Source organism: Capsella rubella, unplaced genomic scaffold (genome assembly GCF_000375325.1).
Source record: "Capsella rubella cultivar Monte Gargano unplaced genomic scaffold, Caprub1_0 scaffold_7, whole genome shotgun sequence".
NCBI lineage: Eukaryota > Viridiplantae > Streptophyta > Magnoliopsida > Brassicales > Brassicaceae > Capsella > Capsella rubella.
In genome coordinates, this window is record NW_006238917.1 from 3,848,228 (window position 1) to 3,871,968 (window position 23,741).

At 36.5% G+C, this 23,741-nt stretch overlaps 6 protein-coding genes across 6 annotated transcripts; 4 read left to right on the top strand and 2 right to left on the bottom strand.

The window, feature by feature from the left end:
- The first annotated feature begins 1,339 nt into the window (after window positions 1-1,339).
- On the top strand, window positions 1,340-2,380 carry LOC17877888 (transcription factor IBH1-like 1). The gene is made up of 2 exons (XM_006284559.2): window positions 1,340-1,434; window positions 1,646-2,380. Exon 2 carries the CDS (start codon window positions 1,657-1,659, stop codon window positions 2,197-2,199), a length of 543 nt encoding a protein of 180 aa, XP_006284621.1. The 5' UTR covers window positions 1,340-1,434; window positions 1,646-1,656; the 3' UTR covers window positions 2,200-2,380.
- A 2,059-nt stretch (window positions 2,381-4,439) lies between these two features.
- On the bottom strand, window positions 4,440-6,266 carry LOC17879844 (RING-H2 finger protein ATL13). Its single transcript, XM_006285418.2, has one exon. It carries the CDS (start codon window positions 6,006-6,008, stop codon window positions 4,581-4,583), a length of 1,428 nt encoding a protein of 475 aa, XP_006285480.1. The 5' UTR covers window positions 6,009-6,266; the 3' UTR covers window positions 4,440-4,580.
- An 8,202-nt stretch (window positions 6,267-14,468) lies between these two features.
- On the top strand, window positions 14,469-15,710 carry LOC17879090. The gene is made up of 3 exons (XM_006282418.2): window positions 14,469-14,777; window positions 15,131-15,260; window positions 15,345-15,710. The coding sequence occupies exons 1-3, from the start codon at window positions 14,661-14,663 to the stop codon at window positions 15,383-15,385; spliced, it is 288 nt and encodes a 95-aa protein (XP_006282480.1). The 5' UTR covers window positions 14,469-14,660; the 3' UTR covers window positions 15,386-15,710.
- A 119-nt stretch (window positions 15,711-15,829) lies between these two features.
- LOC17878611 (putative EG45-like domain containing protein 1) lies at window positions 15,830-16,606 on the bottom strand. Its single transcript, XM_006284909.2, has 3 exons — window positions 16,505-16,606; window positions 16,077-16,350; window positions 15,830-15,971 (listed from the first exon to the last, which is right to left on the bottom strand). Exons 1-3 carry the CDS (start codon window positions 16,602-16,604, stop codon window positions 15,965-15,967), a joined length of 381 nt encoding a protein of 126 aa, XP_006284971.2. The 5' UTR covers window positions 16,605-16,606; the 3' UTR covers window positions 15,830-15,964.
- Window positions 16,607-17,965: 1,359 nt separating this feature from the next.
- Window positions 17,966-18,902, top strand: LOC17877927 (RING-H2 finger protein ATL14). Its single transcript, XM_006284564.2, has one exon. The coding sequence runs from the start codon at window positions 18,121-18,123 to the stop codon at window positions 18,658-18,660; it is 540 nt and encodes a 179-aa protein (XP_006284626.1). The 5' UTR covers window positions 17,966-18,120; the 3' UTR covers window positions 18,661-18,902.
- A 500-nt stretch (window positions 18,903-19,402) lies between these two features.
- Window positions 19,403-22,896, top strand: LOC17879590 (cyclic nucleotide-gated ion channel 17). The gene is made up of 6 exons (XM_006286141.2): window positions 19,403-19,657; window positions 19,967-20,738; window positions 20,830-21,128; window positions 21,242-21,353; window positions 21,439-21,675; window positions 21,933-22,896. Exons 1-6 carry the CDS (start codon window positions 19,629-19,631, stop codon window positions 22,656-22,658), a joined length of 2,175 nt encoding a protein of 724 aa, XP_006286203.1. The 5' UTR covers window positions 19,403-19,628; the 3' UTR covers window positions 22,659-22,896.
- The last annotated feature ends 845 nt before the right edge of the window (window positions 22,897-23,741 follow it).

A 23,741-nucleotide genomic window follows, 5' to 3' on the forward strand; every position in this document is an offset into this window, starting at 1 on the left:
ATTTAAATGTTCATTATTTTTGTTTCTTTTTGTCGTCAATTATTATTGTTTCTTTTCTTTTCTCGAAACCAGCCTTTCCCAAAGTTTGCGGATCGCCACGTTTTGACCACTACAACAATTGATGTTATCTGTTGTACCTGTTTGTTAAAAGTTATGGTAACAGTCATTGTGGTCACTATGCCTTTCATTTTTGATACGTAGTTGTGAATGTATCACTGTTAGTATGACCCCAAAAAAAACAAAAAAAAAAAGATAAAAATAATTCACAGTATAAACCACGGGTGAGCAGTTAAAGGAATAATAAAATTCTCAAATTTTATTTTTATGTATGTAATGTAGATATCATTGATCAATAATTGGTGGGGAAGATATATAATATTGATCGGTATAATTAAAAACTAAAATCATTAAATTCTACTATTATCATTTGCATATAGAGAATTCACAACCATGACGTCCAACGCACTTACAACCGTCAGAACTCAGAACCAGCTATAGAATCTACTGAAGTTAGTTAACAAAAGTTATAAATAAACATACATTAATGCGTTAGTTACTAGTTTTGTAACATTATATATTTTTGCACGTTTTATTTGATAATCTTTTGGTTATGAATTGATGGAAGGACCTAAATAACCATTTATAAATAGACTATTCAATCAGTCAATCAACAACATTGGAGAACCATTATAACTTTAATACTTAACGTTCTTTAACATTTAAATTCTCAACATTTGAAATAAACTACTTTTTTTGCTTTTGTGTTGTAATTAAGTAACGACACCAATTCAAAGATAATCTAGATTATTTTCGCGTGCTTATATAGAGACTTTTATTTGCCTGGAGCTCATATATGTCGTGACAGCGCTGACTGATAAGGTTGTCAGACAGAGATTATATGTTAGATGAACATACATTGACATATATATACACGATACGAGATACTTACATTGGTCACATGAGTGTGAAAAAAGAAAAGAACAAAACCCCAAATGTAAGTTTACGCAGTTGACAAAAGAAACATACCCGTAAAAACGTTACATATACACATGATGATCCACATATATAGATGCAAAAACTTAAAAACATCAAAAACGTAATATCATCATCATATATCATCACAAATTTTCGGCGGAAACAAATAATAATGGACAAAAGTTTCCTAAATTATAGGGGTAATAACAAAAGGGTACGTGGGCCAGAGAAAGCATGTGCATGCATGTGCTTGTTCTATCTTCCTATTGCCCCCACCATTTTCCCTCTCCTTTTGAAACAATTATAATGGACCCTTTCCCCTTCTCCCTTACCTCTCTGTCTCTCTCTCTCTCTCTCTTTCTATCTCATTCGTCGAATTCACGAACTCGTGAGGTGACCGCAGATTTGTTCTTACCAATCTTTGACGACACTTGAAGAAAAAACAATTTCTTTTAAAAGGTATGTGTTCATGTCTCTTTTGGTTATGGTAAGGAACCCTAAACGGAATATATATAGCCGGTTTTGATTATGATATGATGTTTGTATGTATATTACATTTACATGTGTCTCTAATTTGATGCACAAAGCCATCATGAGACTTGATTTATTTTTATTAGTGTAGAATTATATATTCACAGTTTTGAGTTTTTTTTTTCTTCTACTTTATTAGGAATTCATAGGATGCAGCCAACGAGCTCGATGAATGAAGAATTCTTAAAAAAATGGCAAATGGGACTCCAAATTGTTCGTCCTTCGATAGACAACACGAGCGTCTCCGAGAGAAAGAAAGCAATAAAGCTCTCTGCAGATATTGCAATGGCGTCTCTAAGAAAAGGAACGACTTGTTGGAGCCGAGCCCTAATCCAGAAAACCGCCACCGAGGACAATTTCCTCGTACGTCAGATGCTCTCTGGCATCAAAGAGGAAGCATTAATCAACAAGAGGTTGCCTAAGAAGGTTGTGTGCCATAGGAAGATCGTGAGACGAAGCAAGAAGATCTTGAGGAGGAAAACAAAATCAGCATGTGAAGAGGCCGCAGCAAAAGCTAAGAAGCTCGTCAAGAGACGGACTCAAGGGTTAAGAAACGTTGTCCCCGGTGGAGACTTAATGAGCAATGACGTATTGTTGCTACAAGAAACGTTAGACTACATTATGTCTCTTCAAACGCAAGTGAATGTTATGAGAAGTATTGTTGATGCTGCCGAGGCCGGAACTGAGCAGTAAATTGTTTTTATTTTTTTAACAGAGATTATTTGTGAAAACATGATGATCATCTTGGTCGGACCATTGTTGGTTAAGTTGGGACCGTATATGAGTCCGATATTGCAATTTTCATACGAGGATGGAGAGATCTTATAGTAAAGCCATTTTTGTACATAAAGGAATTTATACGACGCTTATAGAATGTTTCTGGCTACTTAATGGTGGTTTTGATTGAAGCATTTGCTAGCTATTTTGTTTCCGATGGTTATAATTGTCGTTCTGTTGCATTTAATTTTGGCTACTGTTGTAGAGGTTTAATATGTCTGCTTCGATTGCTTTTCTTGGCAAGTTTTGTTGTCCGAAAGAAAAAAAGACAACTGTCTGTTAATATTATAATAGGTATACGATATGTTGGGGATGATACATCATATTCATATACAATACATATATAGAATACGTAAAAATATCTGGTTCAGTTTTATTAGTTAATATATAACTCAGTACACATAAAGTGGAATAACTTAAATATGTTTTGATGTAACACATTAAATCAGAGTCCAACTCTGCAATAAGAAATGTTATTTAGCTCATATGCGTTGTCCAAACTAGAAATATATTCGACTCTTTTTCTATTTTGTTAAGACTTTTTTAGAAAGGATAGTATAACTATAAACCGAACAAACAACAAGTTTCCACATATGTAAAAAGAAATGAAAAAAGTCTTCTTTTTATATATTTACTGATATGGACTATTAGGCCCAGCCCAGTTAGTCATTAGTTGGACCCTTAAATGGGCTGTTAATAGTTGTGGGCTATTGTTAATCAGTCCGATGTAAACTAAAAAGAGGCGGATGAAAGAGGGAGACAACACGGCGTTGCGTTTTTCCCATTACGCCGATCGTCACTGCTTGTCGTTTTATTGTGCTTAAAACGACATGTGGTCTTATCTTTCTTTTTTTTTTGCTATGAGACATGTTGCTTATCTTTTGAAGTGTCTTGAGGAATTGTGAGTTCTCTGACTTATGTGACTTTCTTTTCGGTAGTAATCGTTCTGGAGTAAGGAAATGATCAAGTATTAGATAGATAATTAACGACTGACTTTTAATTTTACTTTTTATAGGTTAGTCAAACATTATCACAAAGTTGTCTCAAACATAAACCGAATGTTAAGTATGTTATAAGAGAAATCAAATTATAATTTTCATAGGCTTATGCTAATGCAATTCTAGCATATGGTCCAAACACGGGACAAGAACCAAGAATAACTTTCACAAAAACATGTATATCCACTAAATTAGAAAGATATGCAATTCGAGCATAAGGTTTTTGCTTACTTTTTACTAGTATATCTTATCTTTAAGACTTTTACATTTTATATACTTACTCTTCTTCTTCTTCGTCAAAATTGGGACGAATTAATTTGCACATAAGCCAATGTTTTAACGTTAAAAAAAATCATATTTATGTTGTCACGCAATAAAGACTAAGTGACTAGTGGGCATATATATAACCCCAACTGCTTCCATGCCCCTTATTAATTCACCAATTAATGCAAAAAAAGCTTTAGCCATTCGACATTAAAACATCAATACGTATAGACACACACATACAAAACATACATATATACAGTATAACACATCGCACAAGAATCAAAGATGTGTCTCTCTTTTTGTCTTATGAGCAATTGCCTCAATTCAATGCAACTGTCTTACCACCACACCCACTTCTTATCTAATGTTTCACAAGAAAGAAAATAAACTAAAGAGAAAAAATCATTCCTTCAAGATTCTTAGAATATTGGTTGGTTTCTCAAATGTAAACCATATGAATAATTGTTACATTGTTGAACTGTAAATCCATATTAATCATATATAAAATTATATAGTTAACAGTTTCTACTGAACAAAACTAGTATGGATGGCCAACTTTAGTCTGAATGTTTTTAACCTAACTACATCAAAGTCAGAATGTAATACGAAGAAATCTGACTACAAGAAGATAATTATCACAAATTTGAATGGTAAAAACCGTTTTAAATAGTCACGTAAGATATATTACGATTTCTTCAATTAGCTTTCACATGAAGGAATCATACAAATTGGTTTGTATCTTTGGCAAAAATCTATTTGCTATCTTTAAATTACTCATTCTTTACATCTAAATTTAGTCGTTTTCTGGTTGGATAGATAGCTTACATCGACTATTAATTGTAGAGGTAAGGACTGAAAAAGATTTGCCAAAAAGCATATGATACACCAAAATGTTTTCAATCTGTTGTCTAAAAATATATATTTCAACACCACGTTTCTACAATGATTCATCTGTTTTGCACTTATGAAAACTAACACAAAGAAACAATTGATAAGTAAACTAAATTTGTAAAAAGTAAAAAGATATAGAAACTAGACATTAGATGTGGAAGAAGAATGAACAACCTTGTTTTGTCTCCCTGCTAGCCAAAGCATAGTTCTCCTAGCAAAAGATGGTGTTTTTGTCTCCAAAGATTCCGAGTTTTCGCCCTTTTGATTATCTTCTTCGCAACCGCTATCGATCTTCGTATCGGGAGGATTTCGCTGATTCGATAACCCGAATGAGAATGCTCTTCCGGAAGACGAAGAAACCAATGAGCTATCTTCTTTTCCTTGAACTTTACTATGCTTCTCCTTCTTCCCTCTTAACCAAATCTTTGAAACCGAGAAGCTCTCTCTTTCTACTACATTCTTCTCGGTCCCTTCTTCCGCAATTCTCATCGATCCGCTCCCATTGAATTTCAATCTCCCTGTTGGATCAAACCCGCATTCAGACATAGCGGTCCTGTGACCGGGCAAGCGACTGTTCTTGCTTGATGGTTTCTTGGTAGAAACATGAACCTTAAGAGCCGTTTCTTCATCCATTATATACTCATATGATCCCATTGAAAAACACCTCCTTTCATCTAAAGTGCTACTATTACCAATATTGTTGTTGCTGTTACTGCCTTCACCGATATCTATATTCCTAAATTTCCCAAGCTTAACTGCAAAAGGAACAACCTTTCCAACCGAACCACCCAATTCACCATCCGGGTACTGATCTCCACGACCCGAGTCAACCCGGGTTGATCCAAGACCATTGTTTCCGACAAAACCAAGATGAGAATTGGAATGTGAATGAGCATTAGGCACATCATTATCATCATTCGCAGCCACACAAGCTGCACCGTCTCTGTCTCCTCCAATCTCTCTAGAGCTATGATCACTCGCAGACTCAAGAACGAGGAGGAAAGAAGAACGAGGATCTTGGTGAGAAGAGAGATCAGAGAGGAGACTAGATCTGCACAAGGGACAAGTTGAGTGAGAGAGAAGCCAAGTATCGATACAATCCATGTGAAAGGCGTGGCTGCATTTAGGCAAAAGCCTGAGCTTGTCCTCTGTTTCGAACTCACAGAGGCAAACCGCACAATCAAAAGGGTAGTTCTTGAGGCCGATTATGGACTTGTAATGAAAAACAGGTAACGTGTCGATGAAGGATTGGTCAACTCCAGAATCATGGAGGTGAAAAAGCTGTTGAAGCTGGCCTTGAAGAGCAGTGACGTTATCGAAGTAATCTTCTCTGTCTCTACTCGTTGGTGTGAGGAGGAACCTGACTAAGAGATGAAGGAGACCAGAGATGAAGAAGATGATTGAGAGGATTATGATTATCAAGAGAATGCTCGGACTGATTTTGCTGTTCAGATCGAAGTTTGCGCTGGATCGGAGAGATAACGTTGGTTCTTGCGGCGGTGGTCGTGGAAGTGATGAAGGAGAGAGGAAGTCCTGAGTCGTTTTGATTTCCGAGAAAACCCACTTCATATTTTCCCGAGAAAGTTTCAAGGGGTTGAGAGAGAGAAGGGAAAATTAACAGGAAGACTCAAGCTTTGTTGTTGTTGGTTTCAGACATGGAAGTCTCAAGAGAGAGAGAGAGAGATAGAGAACTTTGCTCTGTTTTTTTTTTGTTTCAAGAAGATTTGGTTTGGAAGAAGAAAGAGATAGAGAGAGTGATGAATATGAGAATTACAGGTTGGACCATTGATGATGACAGAAGAGAAATTTTCATTTAAGATATCAACAGTTACACCAAGAAAGGGTGTGCTTCTTGAATCTTGCAGGTCTTTACGAAATTATTATATATATGTTAAAAATAAATGGAATTGGATCTGATTAGAAACCTCAAGACATGCAAAGTCAATCAAAGATTTTAATTTTAAACGACGAAACAAATCAGAGAATGAGTAAATTTAATTAATTAATCGTTATTTTCCGTGAATAAAAATATTGTGATCTCACCAAATCCCATGCTCCCCTCATTTAAATCAACAAGACAAAGAACACCACCACCTCTACCTCACAATCCACAAGATTTTTTTTTTTTTGGTGAGATCACAATCCACAAGATTAGAAAAATACTACTACTTATTAACTTCATGGATAATATCAAATAATATCGTATTTATTGTGTATACTAAATTCGTATTTTCATAAAATAATACTTCATCATTTGTCTGCAGACACAAAATAATCAGATTAAAAAAAAAAAGATTAAGAAAATATCTCATGAAAAGAACATGACTCCTAATTTTGAGCTAGACAACCAAATCCCAAACTAATAATTAATTTCCATTCCAAGATGTTCTTATTGATTTGTTATGCATTCAATTTCTTTGTCTTTCTTTTCGTTGTATAAATATTTTATACATTTTCCCCCTGTTTTCCTGTTATGGTCTTATTTAATTAATTGTAGGGTTCACAAATAATAATAGACGAGAAGAAAATAGTATTTTTTTTTTTTTTTTTTGCAAATAGAAAATAAATGTAACTTATAGCTGAATGACGACGAGCCATCAACTTCTTTAAACCAATAAAATTATAAAAACGTCGGTAGCTGTTAGTATCCAAAATGTAACTACACATAAAAATGTGTATTGAGGTCGTGGATGTAACAATTTTGACACATGAGTGTATTTACAAACACATTTGGAAACTGAAAGATGTGGAAACTGATACATAGGATAGGACAAGAGGAGGACACGAATGCGAGAAACAGCAGAAGCAAGCAGAGAGCTACTCTCTGTGTTTCTCGAGATTTTGTGGGTACCACTCTTTTTAAGTCAAACCAGAAGACACCACCTTTTTATTGTTATTTTATTTTATTTAGAACTTATAGGTTTACACACAAAAAAACCTATTTTCACTTTTGATTACACGAAACTCTCTCAAAAGGCTGTGCTTCTTTACTATTTAGAAGTCTAGATATATACAATCAGTTGGGCAGTGGATCAACTTTTTTGATTGTTCTGAAAAAAAGAGAGAAAACAAGAAATCAGAAGGTTCGATTCCTTTTCATATTATGATCACTCTGGAGGCGAATTCTTCTGATTAATTTTATCATTCTGTAAAAGAATTTACCATACAAAAGGTCTATAGAAAAAGGTATTCTTCTCTATATATATATATATATATATATATACACAATGTTTGTAAATGTTAGACTGTAAAAAGTTTGGGTGCTCAATGCTTTGGCTGTAGTTGGAAAGTCCACTCACTTTTTTACGGAAATCTCCATAACCTACACGTTTCTACCTAATTGTTTAAATATTTCTATGTATTTTCATAACTTTTAAGAAATTTGCAGGAGGAAAACATGTATAAAAAGTTTACTTTCCAGAAGAAACAAGGGTTTATATATACTATATATTGAAGATGTATTATGCATGTATATAGTCGATGTGTATAGATTTTAGTTTTCCATGTTTTTCTTAAGGAATCACCTGCTCCCTTTGACTAATAAAACCGAGTTACTAACATAACAATTAACAACTACATGAAATGTTGTTTTTAATTGTATCCATGTCAAATTATCATAGATATTACATATAAGTTAAGTAAAGGAAACAATGATATGTACACCTTTCTCATGTTTGGAAACTTATATATAAATACATGAAATAATTTTAAAATATCTGATCGATACCATCAGTAACAAATTAGATTTACTTTGCAGAACAGATATAGATAACGAGTTTTTTTCAGCTAAATAATTTTGGCACTTTGAGCAACGTTTTTCTTGCAAGGCAGGTTCGCAAAATCCAACATGTTTGACTTTAGTATATGTATGCTTTTCTACCTTTTCCCTCAAAAGTAAAGGAATAAATTAAAATTTGATGAATACATGTTGGATAATTCCAGTAACTTGAGGAACAAGTTAAGGAGATCACAAACAAGATTTAGATAAGGGGTAGCTTATTTAGATAAGGCTTTGTGTGTTGTTATCCTAATCCAAATAGAACAAGGAGTTGTCTTGTTTCTATATAAATACAAGGGCCTATGAAGAGATGTTTCATAGAGCTTGAGAAAGAGATTTAGTTTTTGAGAAGTTTTCTAAATCTAATAATAAGAAAGGTGTTCTTATATTCAAGTTCTTTTCACTTTGAATTGGTATCAGAGCAAGGTTCTCTCTTTGATCAAGAAGGAGACTTGATCACAAAGCTTTGTCACCAAGCATGGGAGACAACAATCCGCAACCACGCACCAAGGACCTTAGCTCACCATCGATTCATTGTCCAATGTTAACGGCAACGAACTACACGGTTTGGGCAATGAGGATGAAGGTGTTACTTCGAGTCAGCGAAGTATGGGAAACAATAGAACCCGGTTCCGAGGACGTTAAGAAGAACGATGTGGCAACCGCTCTATTGTTTCAATCGATCCCTGAGACTTTGATCTTACAAATCGGAGATCAAAACTCGGCAAAGAACATGTGGGAAGCCGTGAAGTCTCTTCACCAAGGCGCAGACCGTGTGAAAGAAGCAAGGCTCCAGACTCTCAAGGCAGAACTCGATCGACTACACATGGGAGATGCTGAATCAGTAGACGAGTTTGCAGGAAAGCTGTCAGGCCTTGCTGCTCAATCTGCAGCACTAGGAGAAACCCTTGATGAAGCAAAACTAGTAAAACAGTTTTTAGCAGGACTTCCAGAACGGTACATTCACATTGTCGCTTCCCTTGAGCAAGTTCTTAACTTAAACACAACAGGCTTTGAAGACATAGTAGGAAGAATCAAAGCTTATGAAGAACGAGTTACAAAGGCGACCAGAAGTGGTGACGATCAAGGTAAACTGATGTTTACAAACACATCTAACAATCGTGGAGGCCATGGCGGCTCTCGAGGAGGATCTAGGGGCAGAGGAAGAGGTGGAAGAGGCGGTAGAGGCAGTGGTCGAGGGAGATCTAATGGCCAAAACCAAAACCAAGGAGAGGAAACCACAGAGAATCCAAAACCTAAGAAAGATCTATCCAAAATAATTTGTTGGAGATGTGATAAACCGGGACATTATGCAAGCAACTGTCCCAACAAACAAACACAACATCAACAAGCCAACCTAAACGAGACACATGAGGATGATGCTCTTTATGTTCACGAGGTGGTGTTCTTGAATGAAGAAAAAGTGTTCCCAAAATTGTATGATACCAACAACAAAAGTATTTGGTATCTAGACAATGGTGCGAGCAATCACATGACGGGCAACAAGGAGTTCTTCACGAGCATTGATGAAACCATCACGGGGAGAGTCAAGTTTGGTGATGGTTCGTTTGTTAACATTGTGGGGAAAGGTTCTATAATTTTTGTAGGTAAAACGGGTGAGAGGAGATCACTCAAGGAGATTTACTACATACCCGACCTCATGCATAATATCATAAGTCTTGGACAAGCAACCGAGAATGGGTGTGAAGTAAACATGAAAGGTGATATTTTGACACTAAAAGATCCAGTTGGAAGGCTTCTTGTACAAGTCACAAGATCTGCAAACCGACTTTACAAAGCTCCAATGGAGATTGGATATTCTAAGTGTTTACTTTCACAAGATGATGACATCACGGAAACTTGGCATGCAAGATTGGGGCATGTTAGTGTTGGTGTTATGAACAATATGGTGAAGAAGGAGATGGTTGTTGGGATGCCACAAACAACACATGAGAAGAGTGTGTGCAGCGCTTGCTTGGCCGGGAAGCAAATTCGAAATTCTTTCCCGACTAAAGCAACTTACCGTGCGGCTCAAGCTTTGGAGTTAGTACACGGTGATTTGTGTGGACCAATTTCACCACCTACACCATCAAGTAATCGGTATGTGTTTGTCTTGATTGATGACTTTTCAAGGTATATGTGGACGAGGTTATTAAGGGAGAAGAGCGAGGCTTTCGATCGGTTCAAAAGTTTTAAGGAGATGGTAGAGAAGAGAACCGGACTGAAGCTTAAAACCTTTCGCACCGATAGAGGGGGTGAGTTCACCTCGACTGAGTTTAATACGTTTTGCGACGAGAACGGTATTATAAGGCATCTAACGGCACCATATACACCACAACAAAATGGTGTGGTAGAGAGGAGAAACCGCACACTTATGGAGATGACAAGAAGCTTGCTTAAGGCTATGAAGATTCCGAATGATATGTGGGGAGAAGCCGTACGTCATTCAACATATCTCATAAATCGAGTTCCAACAAAAGCTTTGCAAGGTCAGACCCCATATGAATGCTTCACATTCAAGAAACCAAACATTGAGCATTTAAGAGTGTTTGGATGTGTAGCATATGCAAAGATCACGGGACCACATCTTAAGAAGTTAGATGATAGGTCGAGAACGGTGATTAATCTCGGAACGGAACCGGGTTCGAAAGCTTATAGGCTTTACGATCCAATTACTAAGAAGGTCTTTGTGAGTAGAGACGTGGTGTTTGATGAGAAAAAGGCTTGGGATTGGTCAGCTTCTAAAACACAAACCGAAGGTGAACCGGGGAGATTTAAATTAACGTATAGAGGTGATATAGAAGATGGTGCTGGATACAATGATGATGACGTGGAAGAACAAGTTGTTGATGAGAATCACGTTCCAGATCATGAGCCTATACACCACGATGAAGACGTTGAAGAAGAGAACGTAGAAGTGGAAGCTGAAAATCAACCTATAACGACAAGATCTGGTCGTGTCATTACAAAGCCAAGGTATCTCAACGACTACGTTTTACTAGCTGATCTTGAAAGTGAAAAACTCTTACTCACGGTAGATGGAGAACCAGAGAGTCTTATGGAGGCTATGAGTCTAAGAGAATGGGTAGAAGCAATGGAAGTTGAGTTGGATTCTATCGCAAGAAACAAGACATGGGAGTTGGTTGAGAAGCCGGTTGGTGTTAAACCCATAGGAGTGAAGTGGGTTTATAAAGTCAAGAGGCATGCGGATGGTTCAGTGAATAAGTATAAAGCAAGACTTGTGGCAAAAGGCTATGTTCAACAAAAGGGTATAGATTTCGATGAAGTCTTTGCACCCGTAGCTCGAATTGAAACCATAAGGTTACTCATAGCTATTGCAGCAACAAGCGGCTGGGAGATACATCACTTGGACGTCAAGACAGCTTTCTTGAATGGAGAGTTGAATGAGCTGGTTTACGTTTCTCAACCCGAAGGTTTTGTTAAGAAAGGCAAAGAGAATCAAGTATACAAGCTCTACAAAGCATTGTATGGGCTACGACAAGCTCCGAGAGCTTGGAATGTGAAACTTGATCGTGTTCTAAAGGAGATGGGCTTTAAGAAGTGTAAGAAAGAACCATCGGTTTATCTTAAAAGAAACAAGGAGAGTTTCTTAATTGTGGCAATTTACGTTGATGACTTGTTTGTGACGGGTACTTCACGAGGAGTCATTGAACAATTCAAGAAGGATATGTCAAAGCAATTTGAGATGTCAGATCTTGGAAAGCTAACTTACTATCTTGGTATAGAAGTAATTCAAGGGGCTGATGGAATTCAAATAAAACAAGAAGGTTATGCTCGAGGAATACTTGAAGATACGAAGATGGAGGAGAGTAACTTGGCTCTTGTGCCAATGGAGCCTAGTACCGTGATCTCAAAGGGTGAGAACGAAGCTGAGATTGATGCCACACGATACCAAAGAACCATAGGCTGCTTAAGGTACCTCATTCATACAAGACCAGACATGGCGTTTGTTGTAGGTGTTCTAAGTCGATACATGCAAAGTCCAAGAGCATCACATGGGCAAGCGCTTAAGCATGTTCTGAGGTATGTGAGAGGAACCACTAACTTTGGGCTAATCTTTAAGAGAGATGGGTCAAGGAAGGTTGTTGGTTATAGTGATAGTAGCCACAAAGCTGACATTGATGACGGTAGAAGCACGGGTGGACATATGTTTTATTTCGGCTCGTCGCTTATAACATGGACATCTCACAAGCTCTCGTCTGTCGCATTATCATCGTGTGAAGCGGAATTCATGGCGGCAACGGAAGCAGCGAAGCAAGCTATATGGCTTAAAGAGTTGTTAAGTGAAGTCTTGAGTTTAGATGAGAAGATCTTGCTGAGGATTGACAACAAGTCAGCCATTGCACTCACTAAGAATCCGGTATTTCATGGAAGGAGTAAGCATATACTCTTGAGATATCATTTTATTCGTGAGTGTGTTGAGAATGAGCAAGTGGATGTAGAACATGTACCCGGTGAGGAGCAGAAGGCAGATATCCTTACTAAACCGTTAGCAAGAGTGAAGTTCAAGGAAATGAGAGAACTAATCGGAGTTCAAGCGATCAAGTCCCCCGGAGTTCAAGTTGGAATTAAGGGGGTGAATGTTGGATAATTCCAGTAACTTGAGGAACAAGTTAAGGAGATCACAAACAAGATTTAGATAAGGGGTAGCTTATTTAGATAAGGCTTTGTGTGTTGTTATCCTAATCCAAATAGAACAAGGAGTTGTCTTGTTTCTATATAAATACAAGGGCCTATGAAGAGATGTTTCATAGAGCTTGAGAAAGAGATTTAGTTTTTGAGAAGTTTTCTAAATCTAATAATAAGAAAGGTGTTCTTATATTCAAGTTCTTTTCACTTTGAATACAATCATCCCGTAATGATGCAGTTTATCTGCTAAAGAACATTATTGTATTGATTTTGCTTTTCCTGCTAACAACTTTTAAACCCAAAGTAGCTATTAGCTAGGTGTGGAAATTTTGAACTGAGGCAAGCCACATCTTGGCCGATAGTCAATCCCCATCAATACGTATTGTTAGGTTGTACGATATGGTTTTATTACCTATGTTATTGTCTCATCACATCTTGTCTAATAGTATTAAAGATATGTCATATCCCAAGGTTCTTATTAAGAGGTGATTTAAACTGCAGGTTTCTTTGATTTTTTGTTTTTTATATAAATCAGAAAGCATATACAAAAAAAGAGAAGAAAAGAAAATACAAGATTAGTATACGCAAACATTAAATCATAAAAGATATTTTAGTAACAACTGTGAGGCGATAGACCCATGGTTGATGACTGATGAGCCAATCAGCGAAAAAACATAACTAATAAAACTGGTTATACAAGATTAGACAAAAACACAGATCAGGTTGTTTAGAACGATAGGTTAAATACTTAATGTGAAAACAATAAGAAACATCTTAGGGGTTGGGATCAATATATAGTGTGAATTTAAGTTAAAACTCCCACGATCTTGTAACAACTAATTTGTCATTACATGGTTTTAATCTTTTAAAAGTTTCCACGTAAATTTGAATCTAAGAGATTAGTCAAATTGTTTGAAATGTTACGTTCTCCATTCGACACATTTCCTCACGAAAACAATATTAAAATGTAGTAACAAATACACACTTATAAAGAGGAAAAAGAATCCCCCATGTGCATATGTGTGTTATACAGATAACCATTTATTGCTTTGCCAATAAATTTCAGACCCTTTTGCTTAACTGTCCATCTGTATAAAATCTATATAATAAAATATTTAAAGTATCATAGTATGGTCTCCTAAGCAAAACCATCCGCATACGGCATACTTGGTACGTATCGTTCAAATGAAGGCTTGCAAATTAATTCACCTAAGCTTTTGTTTTCTGTTATTTCGTTAGTTCAAATCAATGATATAGTAGCTAGCTGATTTATGGTACGTGTGACTGACACACTATAGTTTTATTCTGTATGCTCCGACAATATCATATGTTGTGTCATCAATTCCAACCACGTATCTTTTGTTAGCTCAACTCCATAGTTGTCACAGCAATTATATTGCATGCTTTCACAAAAATTATTCAAAAGCCTCATATCCATGTTAGTGGGCTTCATAGTGCATCTTAACAAAACATATATTAGAAAATGTTTAGTAGGCTTTCTAATAACTCCGGCCCAACGTTATTATTGAGTATCGGTAACCAAACGCTGTGTTTTGCGTTTACTGTAGACAAACGCGAAAAAAAGAAGCAAGATTGGTCCTTTTTTTTGCTTCTCTGGAAACGTCTCTGAACAAGACCTTGACCTCTGTTTTATAGATTTCGATCCTAGCGACGATAAGAAGGCGGTGGATTCAAATACAAATAGCCCAATAGAATTCAAAGACGGGAGCTTTGAAGCAATTGTTTCGTTTAATTCAATTCTTTATAACGACAATTACTCTCAGATTGTTTGAATGAGAAACCCTCCTCCGTCTTTGCTGTCCCTCACCGTCAACGCCGCCGTGTTAAACCTCTCCCGCATCAACGATATCTCCCATCTGCCTGATCACATCATCCTTGACCTCTTCGCGGTAAATACTTTGATTTCGATCCTTCTTTTTCTATTACTTGGTTTGGTTCTGGTTCTGGGGTTTTCGATTTTAGTGTTAAGTTGGAATTTGTAGGTTATATCTTCCTTTGATTCTGAGAATTTCTTAGTGAAAGTGTAGAGCTTTAGAGCTTAGGGTTCCAAAATTGTAGTATACTGTATGCTTTTTGAGGGATTGTTTTTTTTTTTTTTTGTGTGTTATTGATGATATCTCTTATCTGTTCTTAAATCACTGGTTGGTTTAGGGGATTGATTTGATTGTTTTTTTCTTTGCTTCATTACTATGGTTGATACTGTTTTTTAATTTGATTCTCTTGCTGTGTTTGTGATGTAAAGAGGACACTGAAAGCTGGGAAATTGAATGAGAGAGTTCTGAGACTCTTTATGGCATCTGGAAACGAAGAGGTTCTTTCTATTATCGACGCCCTCAAAATCAAAATCAGTGTTTCCCCGATCCTTCCTACTCGTAAGTTTTAGTGTTTCTCTTTTCCCCTTTTCATATTTACATGTGCTCTTGAAGCATTGTTATCTAACTTTCCACATTCTGCAGGATGTCATGAAAAGTTTAGATTGAACGGGACGAGGCGTTAGGTGAAAGGTGAATGATTATCGCGCGATGAGCGAGTTTGGAAACTTGGTCTGATGTGTTAAAAGGTTAGTTCCTGATTGCAGTTTTCGGATAATATAGGCAGACACAAACAATCTGGACAACTGCAGAGATACTTTGTCAGATTGAGGTCTTTTTTATTCTTCTCTTTGTGTGTAAATATATTAAACGAAAGGGGTCAAATTATAATATAAGCTTCTTTGTTTTTCCCTATGAAATTTTATGCAATCATGTAAGCTTTTTGTTTGCTGCAGAGCTCTGTTATAGGCTTCTAATTTTTATAGTTTGGTTATCTGTTGTCCAAGTCAATATCTCCTGTTCTTACTCATAGAAAGATTGGCATAAGTTAGCTAGGATTAGGTGTTTTTGATGTTTTGTCCGATTAGTTTGGGATGCAGTAAGCAATGAACATGTTTTGTCAAAATAAATAAAACAATTTCCAAATTTTATTCATATTTTGAAGTGCTATTACAAACTCATGAGTCATTATGACAGTACAATTTCTATTAGGACATTTTTCTAGACCTAGACAAGTATTTTCGTCGAGAGAGCTTCATCAACGTTTAGACCCTGAAATACAAATAAACAATCTCATTAATAAAACGTTGGATACGAACTTCTATATGGTTAAAAAATATATACAAGTGAGTGATAAAGATTAGGAGAAATAATTACGGAATATAATCAATGTTAATAATCCCAGCGACAGGATTAGCGATCTGAGCAAAAGCTTCTCGTGAAAGATCGATGGTGGAAGCACAGCCACTGGGACAATGGTCGACGATTGTGACCGTCACGGATTTTCCGGTGCAAGGGTGAGGCACGGGGTTGCGAGGTCCTGTGCATTTCACTCTGAACTTTTTACCACAAACTCGACCATTGTCCCATAATGTATCACTCGCTGCAGCTATCATCACTCCCTCTTGCTTACCTCCGTAACATGCCGATGCTATCAAACATAAAGTAAAAGACTAGTGATCAAAAATATTTCGCTACAGTTAGATATCAAAATGTATAGATAAATTTGCTGTTAAATCATATGTATTAGATTTATAAATTTTGGGTAGTCAAAGAAAAAATAGAATGGAAAATAGTATTCTTACGAGTGTAACTCGTATAGAATGTTCCAATTCCAGGAGTTGCATATGCTATAGAGAAGAGAAAAAGAAGAACCGTTGTAAAAACAACAATATTTTTACTCATGATGGTACGTGTTTATTTTTTTTTTCTTTTTTTTTTCTTTAAAGGGAAGAAGACAAACTTAATAACAAGAGTGTTTATATCTGAAATACAACATATCTATTCATATATATATGATATGTATCATTTGACTAACTCTAAATATGGCATGTAATTTAATTGCTTGCCATTGTAATTTCTTTGACTGTTCCCCATTTTTGAACATGGTTTGGAAACATAATTCAAAAATTTTAATTGTAAAATTTAATCTCTACTTATCTATGTTGACTAAAGATTTGGAAACATAATTATAAATTTTAATTGTAAAATTTAATCTCTACTTATCTATGTTGACTGAAGGTATGGAAACATAATTATTATCCGCATGTGATGACAAATTTATAGTCAAGGACTCAAGACACCAGAAAACTGAGCATGGACGTGTTAATAGACAGACGGACAGTCGTCGATAAAAATTGCAAGTTGCAACCTATAAGCCGGTCAGAAGGCGAAGGCAAGAGTTAAACCAAATTAAGCCGAAGATAACCGGATCAAAATCGCAAAGTGAACCGGAAAGAATGAGATAATATAAAAAAAATGTTGCAAAAGAATTGGATGAATCTGAAATCAGAAAGAAAAGGGTATGGTGGTGAGTGACATAAGGAGGAATGGAGTTACCGAGGAAGCTGCCCTTTGTCGGGTTGTCCCTATCACCTCCCCACTCGGCATTACCAGATAGGAAGCTCAGATTTAATTATTGGATCCCCAAAACCAAAACTGAACCCTCTCCTTTTTTTTAATAATCGGAAAATATGATCTTCACCAATACTTTTATCCCTTCAATGTATTACTAGTCTGTCTGGTTTCGCCCTTTGTTTTCTTTCTCCTCTGGTTTTCTTAAACCATGTATTATATTAGTAGTCTATGATTAAATTTAGTAAGAAATATTTTATTTGCATCCATATTGTTTTCAAGAACGTGTCTACGTTTGTGTTTATATTAGCGCTGATTACTCGCAGAAGTGAACAGAACTCTTTAGCATGAGTTTTTCGTTTAGCCCACCATAAACTAAGCATTTGAGCCAACGGAGAGATTTGTATTATTTTACATTACTAGTACTTAAACAATATGACCATATTATACTATAATGTGGATGTGACGATCAAAACAAGATTAACAATAACTGAAATTCCAATTTTTATTATTAAAATATGAAAAATAAGGTGTATAAAAGAGACTTTGCATCACGATAGTCACGAGTTAATGAAGGAGATTAAGGACAAAACCTAGTTTTTTAAAAGGTTATCGTCGAACTCATATATTATAGAAAAATTGTCCGAATATTCGAGCATATAAATATAAATTCCACATAACCTCCTCTTCTATTCTATCAGACCAAAACCCTTTCTTTGAATCCCATAAATCAAAATTCTCGATCTTCAAATTCCATAAAAATCTCTCCTTTAGTTGTTCCCTTAAACAGATCAAGAGTTTGATTCGTGAAAGAGAAGATTTTTAATCTCCGCCTCAATCGAGTCCGATGTCGATACGTATTATTCCATACGATGGCTCAATCTCCGGCGAGCCATCTCCGTCTCCGGCGCCACCGAAGGCGAACACGAAGAATCTACCAACGAAGATTCTCTCCAACTTCCTTGTAGGTCTAATCATGATCCCTCTAGCTGTAACCGCTTTCCTCTTTATCATCACGTCTCTTGGCTTCACCTTCTTCTTCGCTTTCTACTGGTTTCTTCACCGGAACTACCGCCACCGTCTCCGTCGCCATCGCCGTCACGAATACTCAGACGGGTTGTCTCCGAGATGCGTGAAGAGGCTTCCCCAGTTCAAGTTTTGTGAGCCTGCAGAGTACGGAAGCGACGATTGTGTAGTTTGTATCGATGGATTCAGACAAGGACAGTGGTGCCGTAAGCTGCCTCGTTGCGGACATGTGTTTCACCGCAAGTGTGTGGATTTGTGGTTGATGAAGGTCCCTACTTGTCCGATTTGTAGGGATAGAGTTTACAGATTTGATGAAGGAAGAAGATGGAGACCAGAAGATGAAATTGTTTTCAGTCAGTGAAGAAGTTAGTTTTCTTAGTAGATTTGTAAGTGTGTTTAGTTTGTTTTTGGTACCTTCATGATCTTGTTAGCAGCAATTTTGGGGTTTCCATCAATAATCATGTACAGTGGCTTTTTTTTGTTTACACAGCTTCACAATTGAAGCTTTGTTTCTTCAATGTTTGGATTAGATCCAGAAAACGAATAATGAGTTTCTGTAGAGTTCAGCATAGTTTGAAGTCTGAATCATGCCAATTGCTTTTACACTCTGTTTTTAACTTTTTACAGAGTTTGAATTTCTACTTTTGGCAAAGTTTAGATCTTTTCTGATTAGATTGAGTCTGTTGAATAACATGAAACACAGTTGAAATACAAATATTATTGTTGTCAATTTTGTCACTAACATGTTGCTTATGGTACCTAAACCTTAATGATATTCTCATAATTCAGTTGTGGTTAATCATAAATGTTTCTGCTTCAGTTTTGTTTTCTGATTGGAATGTGAAACTGTGTGTGATTCAGTCAGCTAAGTGATTGTGATTGGATCTGACTCTACCTTTAAAAAAGTGTTTTGTGTAACGTAACAATGTAGGATTGTCTAATTTAGTTAAATATTGTAAAACTTGTACTAATGACTTTGATTAACTAAAATTATGACACAAATAGTCAAATGTGTTTGACTTCTTGTCTTATCTCCGATGGCTCAAACTCAAATATTCCCAAAAGAAACAAATATCCTTCCGATTTGCTTTTTCTTAAAGGTGAAATAATAAGGCAAATAAGATACGCTCTCTGACTCACCCGTGACTCAGTATAATTCCCCCTCGTTCAACCCTCTCCGGAGGAGTTAAACAAAACCACCATCTTTCTCAGATTTACAGAGAGAGAGTGAGAGTGTCAAAGAAATGGTTTTTATAATCTTCAGCTCCTAATTTTGATTTGTCTAGATCAAAAAAGAGTTTACAGGAGCTCGAGCTTGAGCTTCTTCTAATGGAGTTAAGAAAGGACAAGCTTCTTATGTAAGTTTCTTTTTTCTTCCTTTCTCTCATCTTCAGTTTCTAATTTTTCCGTTAGATTTACGTTCCTTGTCCTATTAGGCTATTAGCTCTCCTTAAAGTCGTGAAATTTGATTGCCCAGAAATAAAAATCAAGACTTTACTTTAGATTTGTCTCTTTGTTGAGTAATACAAGTTGAGTTCAGTTAGATCAAAGCTCAAGTTCTGATTTTGGGTACTGGGTTATTACTTAATCTCTATTTAGGGTTCAGATTGCAGATTCGAGTTGTGTATTGCTTAGTTTTTGCTTCTTCTTTTTTTTTGGCTTTGCAGGTTTTATTCAGAGGGGAAAGAAAGCAAAGAAGCTATGTGGTCAGTGAATGATCCAATGAGCAAATCTTACAAGCTCTCTTTGCCATCTGCACTAAGGCCTGATAATCTCTTACCTGGAAATAGACTTAGATACACTGATGCTTCTAAAGTTAGCAGCAACAAGTTCAAATCTTCCAAAGTCTCATGGTACAAGACGATTCTTGATCCAGGAAGTGAGATTGTCTTGAAATGGAATTGGGTGTTTATTGTCTCGTGTATGGTTGCTCTCTTCATCGATCCGTTATATTTCTTCGTGCCAGCCATTGGAGGAGATAAAAATTATCCCTGTGCAAGGACTGATACGAGTCTAAGCATCCTTGTTACCTTCTGCAGGACAATTGCGGATCTTTTCTACTTGCTGCACATTTTTATTAAGTTTAGGACCGGTTTCATTGCGCCCAATTCAAGTACTAGAGTGTTTGGTAGAGGTGAGCTTGTGATGGATCCCAAGGCAATTGCTTGGAGGTATCTCAAGTCTGACTTCATCATTGATCTCATCGCGACTTTACCACTTCCTCAGATAGTTATCTGGTTTGTTATATCAACCACGAAAAGTTACCGGTTTGATCATAACAACAATGCCATTGCTTTGATTGTGCTCCTCCAATACATCCCTAGATTCTATCTTATAATTCCGTTAAGTTCTCAAATCGTGAAAGCGACTGGAGTGGTGACAAAGACTGCTTGGGCTGGAGCTGCTTATAATCTTTTGCTATACATGCTAGCTAGTCATGTATGAAGTCCTCTCCATTATCTCTCAATATTTCATTTGAGATACTATGACTACAATTGACAAAATAACAAGGCTGTTTTTGTTTGAGCAGGTGCTAGGTGCAGCATGGTATATATTATCAGTTGATAGATATACATCATGCTGGAAATCAAGATGCAACATGGAAAATGGCCTAGGCAGCTGTCAGCTGTATTACTTGGACTGTGATTCAATGTATGACGACCAACAGATGAATTGGGCAAATGTCACAAAAGTATTTAAACTCTGTGATGCACGTAATGGCGAGTTCGAGTATGGGATATTCGGGAACGCAATCACAAAAAAAGTTGTGTCTTCAAACTTTTTTGAGAGATATTTCTACTGTTTGTGGTGGGGATTGCAACAGCTAAGGTAATTACAGAGATTATCACAGTTTAGCCTCTAATATCAATTATGAATTATTACTCACCTTTTTTTATCACAAGTTCTAAAATCTGATGGCCTTTTCCCGTATCATTTCCTAGTTCTTATGGACAGAATTTGTCCACGACCATGTTCATGGGCGAAACCACATTTGCTGTTCTCATTGCAATCTTTGGTCTTGTCCTCTTTGCCCATCTCATTGGGAATATGCAGGTATGATTTCTGCATTAGGATAAGTTTTATAGAAGCCTCTGCTTTAGTTCTTATGTTTCTTGGGTTTTTGTCTTTTGTCTATTAGACATATCTGCAATCTTTGACCGTACGGCTTGAGGAATGGAGGTTGAAGAAGAGAGACACAGAGGAATGGATGAGACATCGTCAACTTCCTGAAGAATTGAGAAAACGTGTTAGGGGATATGAGCAGTATAAGTGGCTTGCAACAAGGGGAGTTGATGAAGAGGTTCTCCTGCAAAGTTTACCCACTGATCTTCGCCGTGATATTCAACGCCACCTATGTTTAGATCTTGTTCGAAGAGTAAGTATTTCCATTAATTTGTTCATGCAACAAATGGTTCAACTTTTTATAGAATTATCCAAAAGAGACATGTTTGGCTAACAACAATCTTTATTGTTTCTAGAACAAGTTGAATATCAAAAATCCGTTTGTATTAGGATTTTAGTAGGTGTTCAATCTGGAGTTTGATTCAGTTTTAATTTGGGATTTGTGATTCTCCAGTTGTAGTGCTTGCTGTGATAATCTCTCTCAGTAATGCTTATCTCTGAATCATGCAGGTCCCATTTTTCTCTCAAATGGATGATCAGTTGCTTGATGCGATATGTGAGCGCCTGGTTTCTTCTCTATGTACCGAAGGGACTTACCTTGTGCGTGAAGGGGACATGATTTCAGAGATGCTCTTCATCATCAGAGGTAGACTCGAGAGTTCCACGACCAATGGAGGCAGAACGGGTTTCTTCAACTCGATAATACTAAGACCTGGAGATTTCTGTGGGGAAGAGCTTCTTTCTTGGGCTTTGCTTCCAAAATCAACCTTGAATTTACCGTCTTCGACAAGAACAGTTAGGACTTTAGTTGAAGTCGAAGCATTCGCTCTTCGAGCCGAAGATTTGAAGTTTGTTGCAAATCAGTTTAGACGGTTACACAGCAAGAAGCTTCAACATACTTTCAGATTCTACTCTCACCATTGGAGGACTTGGGCTGCTTGCTTCATACAAGCCGCTTGGCGCAGGTACAAGAGAAGAGTTATGGAAAATAATCTCACTGTGATTGAATCAATGGAAAACGAAGAAGGAGAAGAAGTAGATGAAGAAGAAAAAGAAGAAGAAGAGTTTGTTGAGCAGAGTCCTAGAACAAAGATGAACATTGGAGTTATGGTTTTGGCTTCCCGTTTTGCAGCTAATACAAGACGTGGTGTTGCAGCTCAGAGAGTTAAGGATGTCGAATTGCCTCGGTTTAAGAAACCCGAAGAGCCTGATTTCTCGGCTGAGCCAGATGATTGACTGATTCATAACCAAAAGAAGCTGACTTTTTTCACTGGAGATTTGAATGACAAGAACATTACAGACTAAGTTCCCTGGTCATTTGGAAGATATAAAAACAAAAAAACTTAAGACGGGTTTTGGTTTTGTACACTTCAAACATCTTCTGTAATATATAAGCTTGGAAGATTAATTTGTTGTATGATTATAAAACTCGTTATAGAATTCTCTGAATGTAAAGATGAGGAAGTCGAAGTTAGATTATGTACAAACCAAAGTCAAAAGACTCGAAACTTATGCTACCAGCCTACCACACCATAAAATTAAAGCAGCTCCCTACAATTTCATGGATCCAACCAGGAAAAAAGGATGTGTAAGCCCACTCGTGTAAGGCCAATATATGTCGTGGTTACTTACTTAGCGCTGAGAAATACAAATTTGAAAGGAAAAGGAAATGTTACTGTCTTGAGTATGTTTTGCATATTAATATTGACACGAAACTCTTTTTTATAAAAAACAATAAAGGAAGATAGACTAATAGACATAAGATGATACAAATGATGAGTTTGGTCCATGGGAAAAAGTTAGAATGTTTACTTGCTTTCTCTATTGACCGGGATGTCGGATCAAATCATAATATATATATATAACAGGATCACATACATATTGGTGTGTTCTTGTCCGAATGGCCACAGGGTTGGCTTAATGTAATCATGGATTCTGAGCAGTAGATTTAAAAAGTCTTGATATTAATTAATACTCATACTGAAAAAATTCTCTAGAAATTTCGAGTACCATGAAAACATTGGTTTTCAATATTAACATTTAGTATTTCAAATCTCTTATTAATATTTGAATAATCTTTTACAAACATCGAGATTATGCACATTTCAATTGAATAAGTTGATTATTTCGACATCTCGATGCAGTTGTTAAAAGTAATCTATACACTACAAAAACAGACATGCATGCATATATGGTAAGAGATGCCAAGGTAGTTGTACCTTATAGTGTGTAGTTGCTCATTACATAAGTTAAGTTCATGACCCCTTTACAAAAAGCTAAAATTCAACATTAGGTTTCAATCATGTAAGGTTGAGATCT

Excerpts from the sequence above, each read along its gene's own strand:
- LOC17879090 (XM_006282418.2), top strand. The coding sequence starts at position 14,661 with ATGAGAAACCCTCCTCCGTCTTTGCTGTCCCTCACCGTCAACGCCGCC. Across the intron at positions 14,778-15,130 it reads TCATCCTTGACCTCTTCGCG|AGGACACTGAAAGCTGGGAA; the intron begins GTAAATACTTTG and ends TGTGATGTAAAG. Across the intron at positions 15,261-15,344 it reads TTCCCCGATCCTTCCTACTC|GATGTCATGAAAAGTTTAGA; the intron begins GTAAGTTTTAGT and ends CACATTCTGCAG.
- LOC17878611 (XM_006284909.2), bottom strand. The coding sequence starts at position 16,604 with ATGAGTAAAAATATTGTTGTTTTTACAACGGTTCTTCTTTTTCTCTTC. Across the intron at positions 16,351-16,504 it reads ATTCTATACGAGTTACACTC|CATCGGCATGTTACGGAGGT; the intron begins GTAAGAATACTA and ends TATGTTTGATAG.
- LOC17879590 (XM_006286141.2), top strand. The coding sequence starts at position 19,629 with ATGGAGTTAAGAAAGGACAAGCTTCTTAT. Across the intron at positions 20,739-20,829 it reads TATACATGCTAGCTAGTCAT|GTGCTAGGTGCAGCATGGTA; the intron begins GTATGAAGTCCT and ends TTGTTTGAGCAG. Across the intron at positions 21,354-21,438 it reads ATCTCATTGGGAATATGCAG|ACATATCTGCAATCTTTGAC; the intron begins GTATGATTTCTG and ends TTTGTCTATTAG.
- LOC17877927 (XM_006284564.2), top strand. The coding sequence starts at position 18,121 with ATGTCGATACGTATTATTCCATACGATGGCTCAATCTCCGGCGAGCCA.
- LOC17879844 (XM_006285418.2), bottom strand. The coding sequence starts at position 6,008 with ATGAAGTGGGTTTTCTCGGAAATCAAAACGACTCAGGACTTCCTCTCT.
- LOC17877888 (XM_006284559.2), top strand. The coding sequence starts at position 1,657 with ATGCAGCCAACGAGCTCGATGAATGAAGAATTCTTAAAAAAATGGCAA.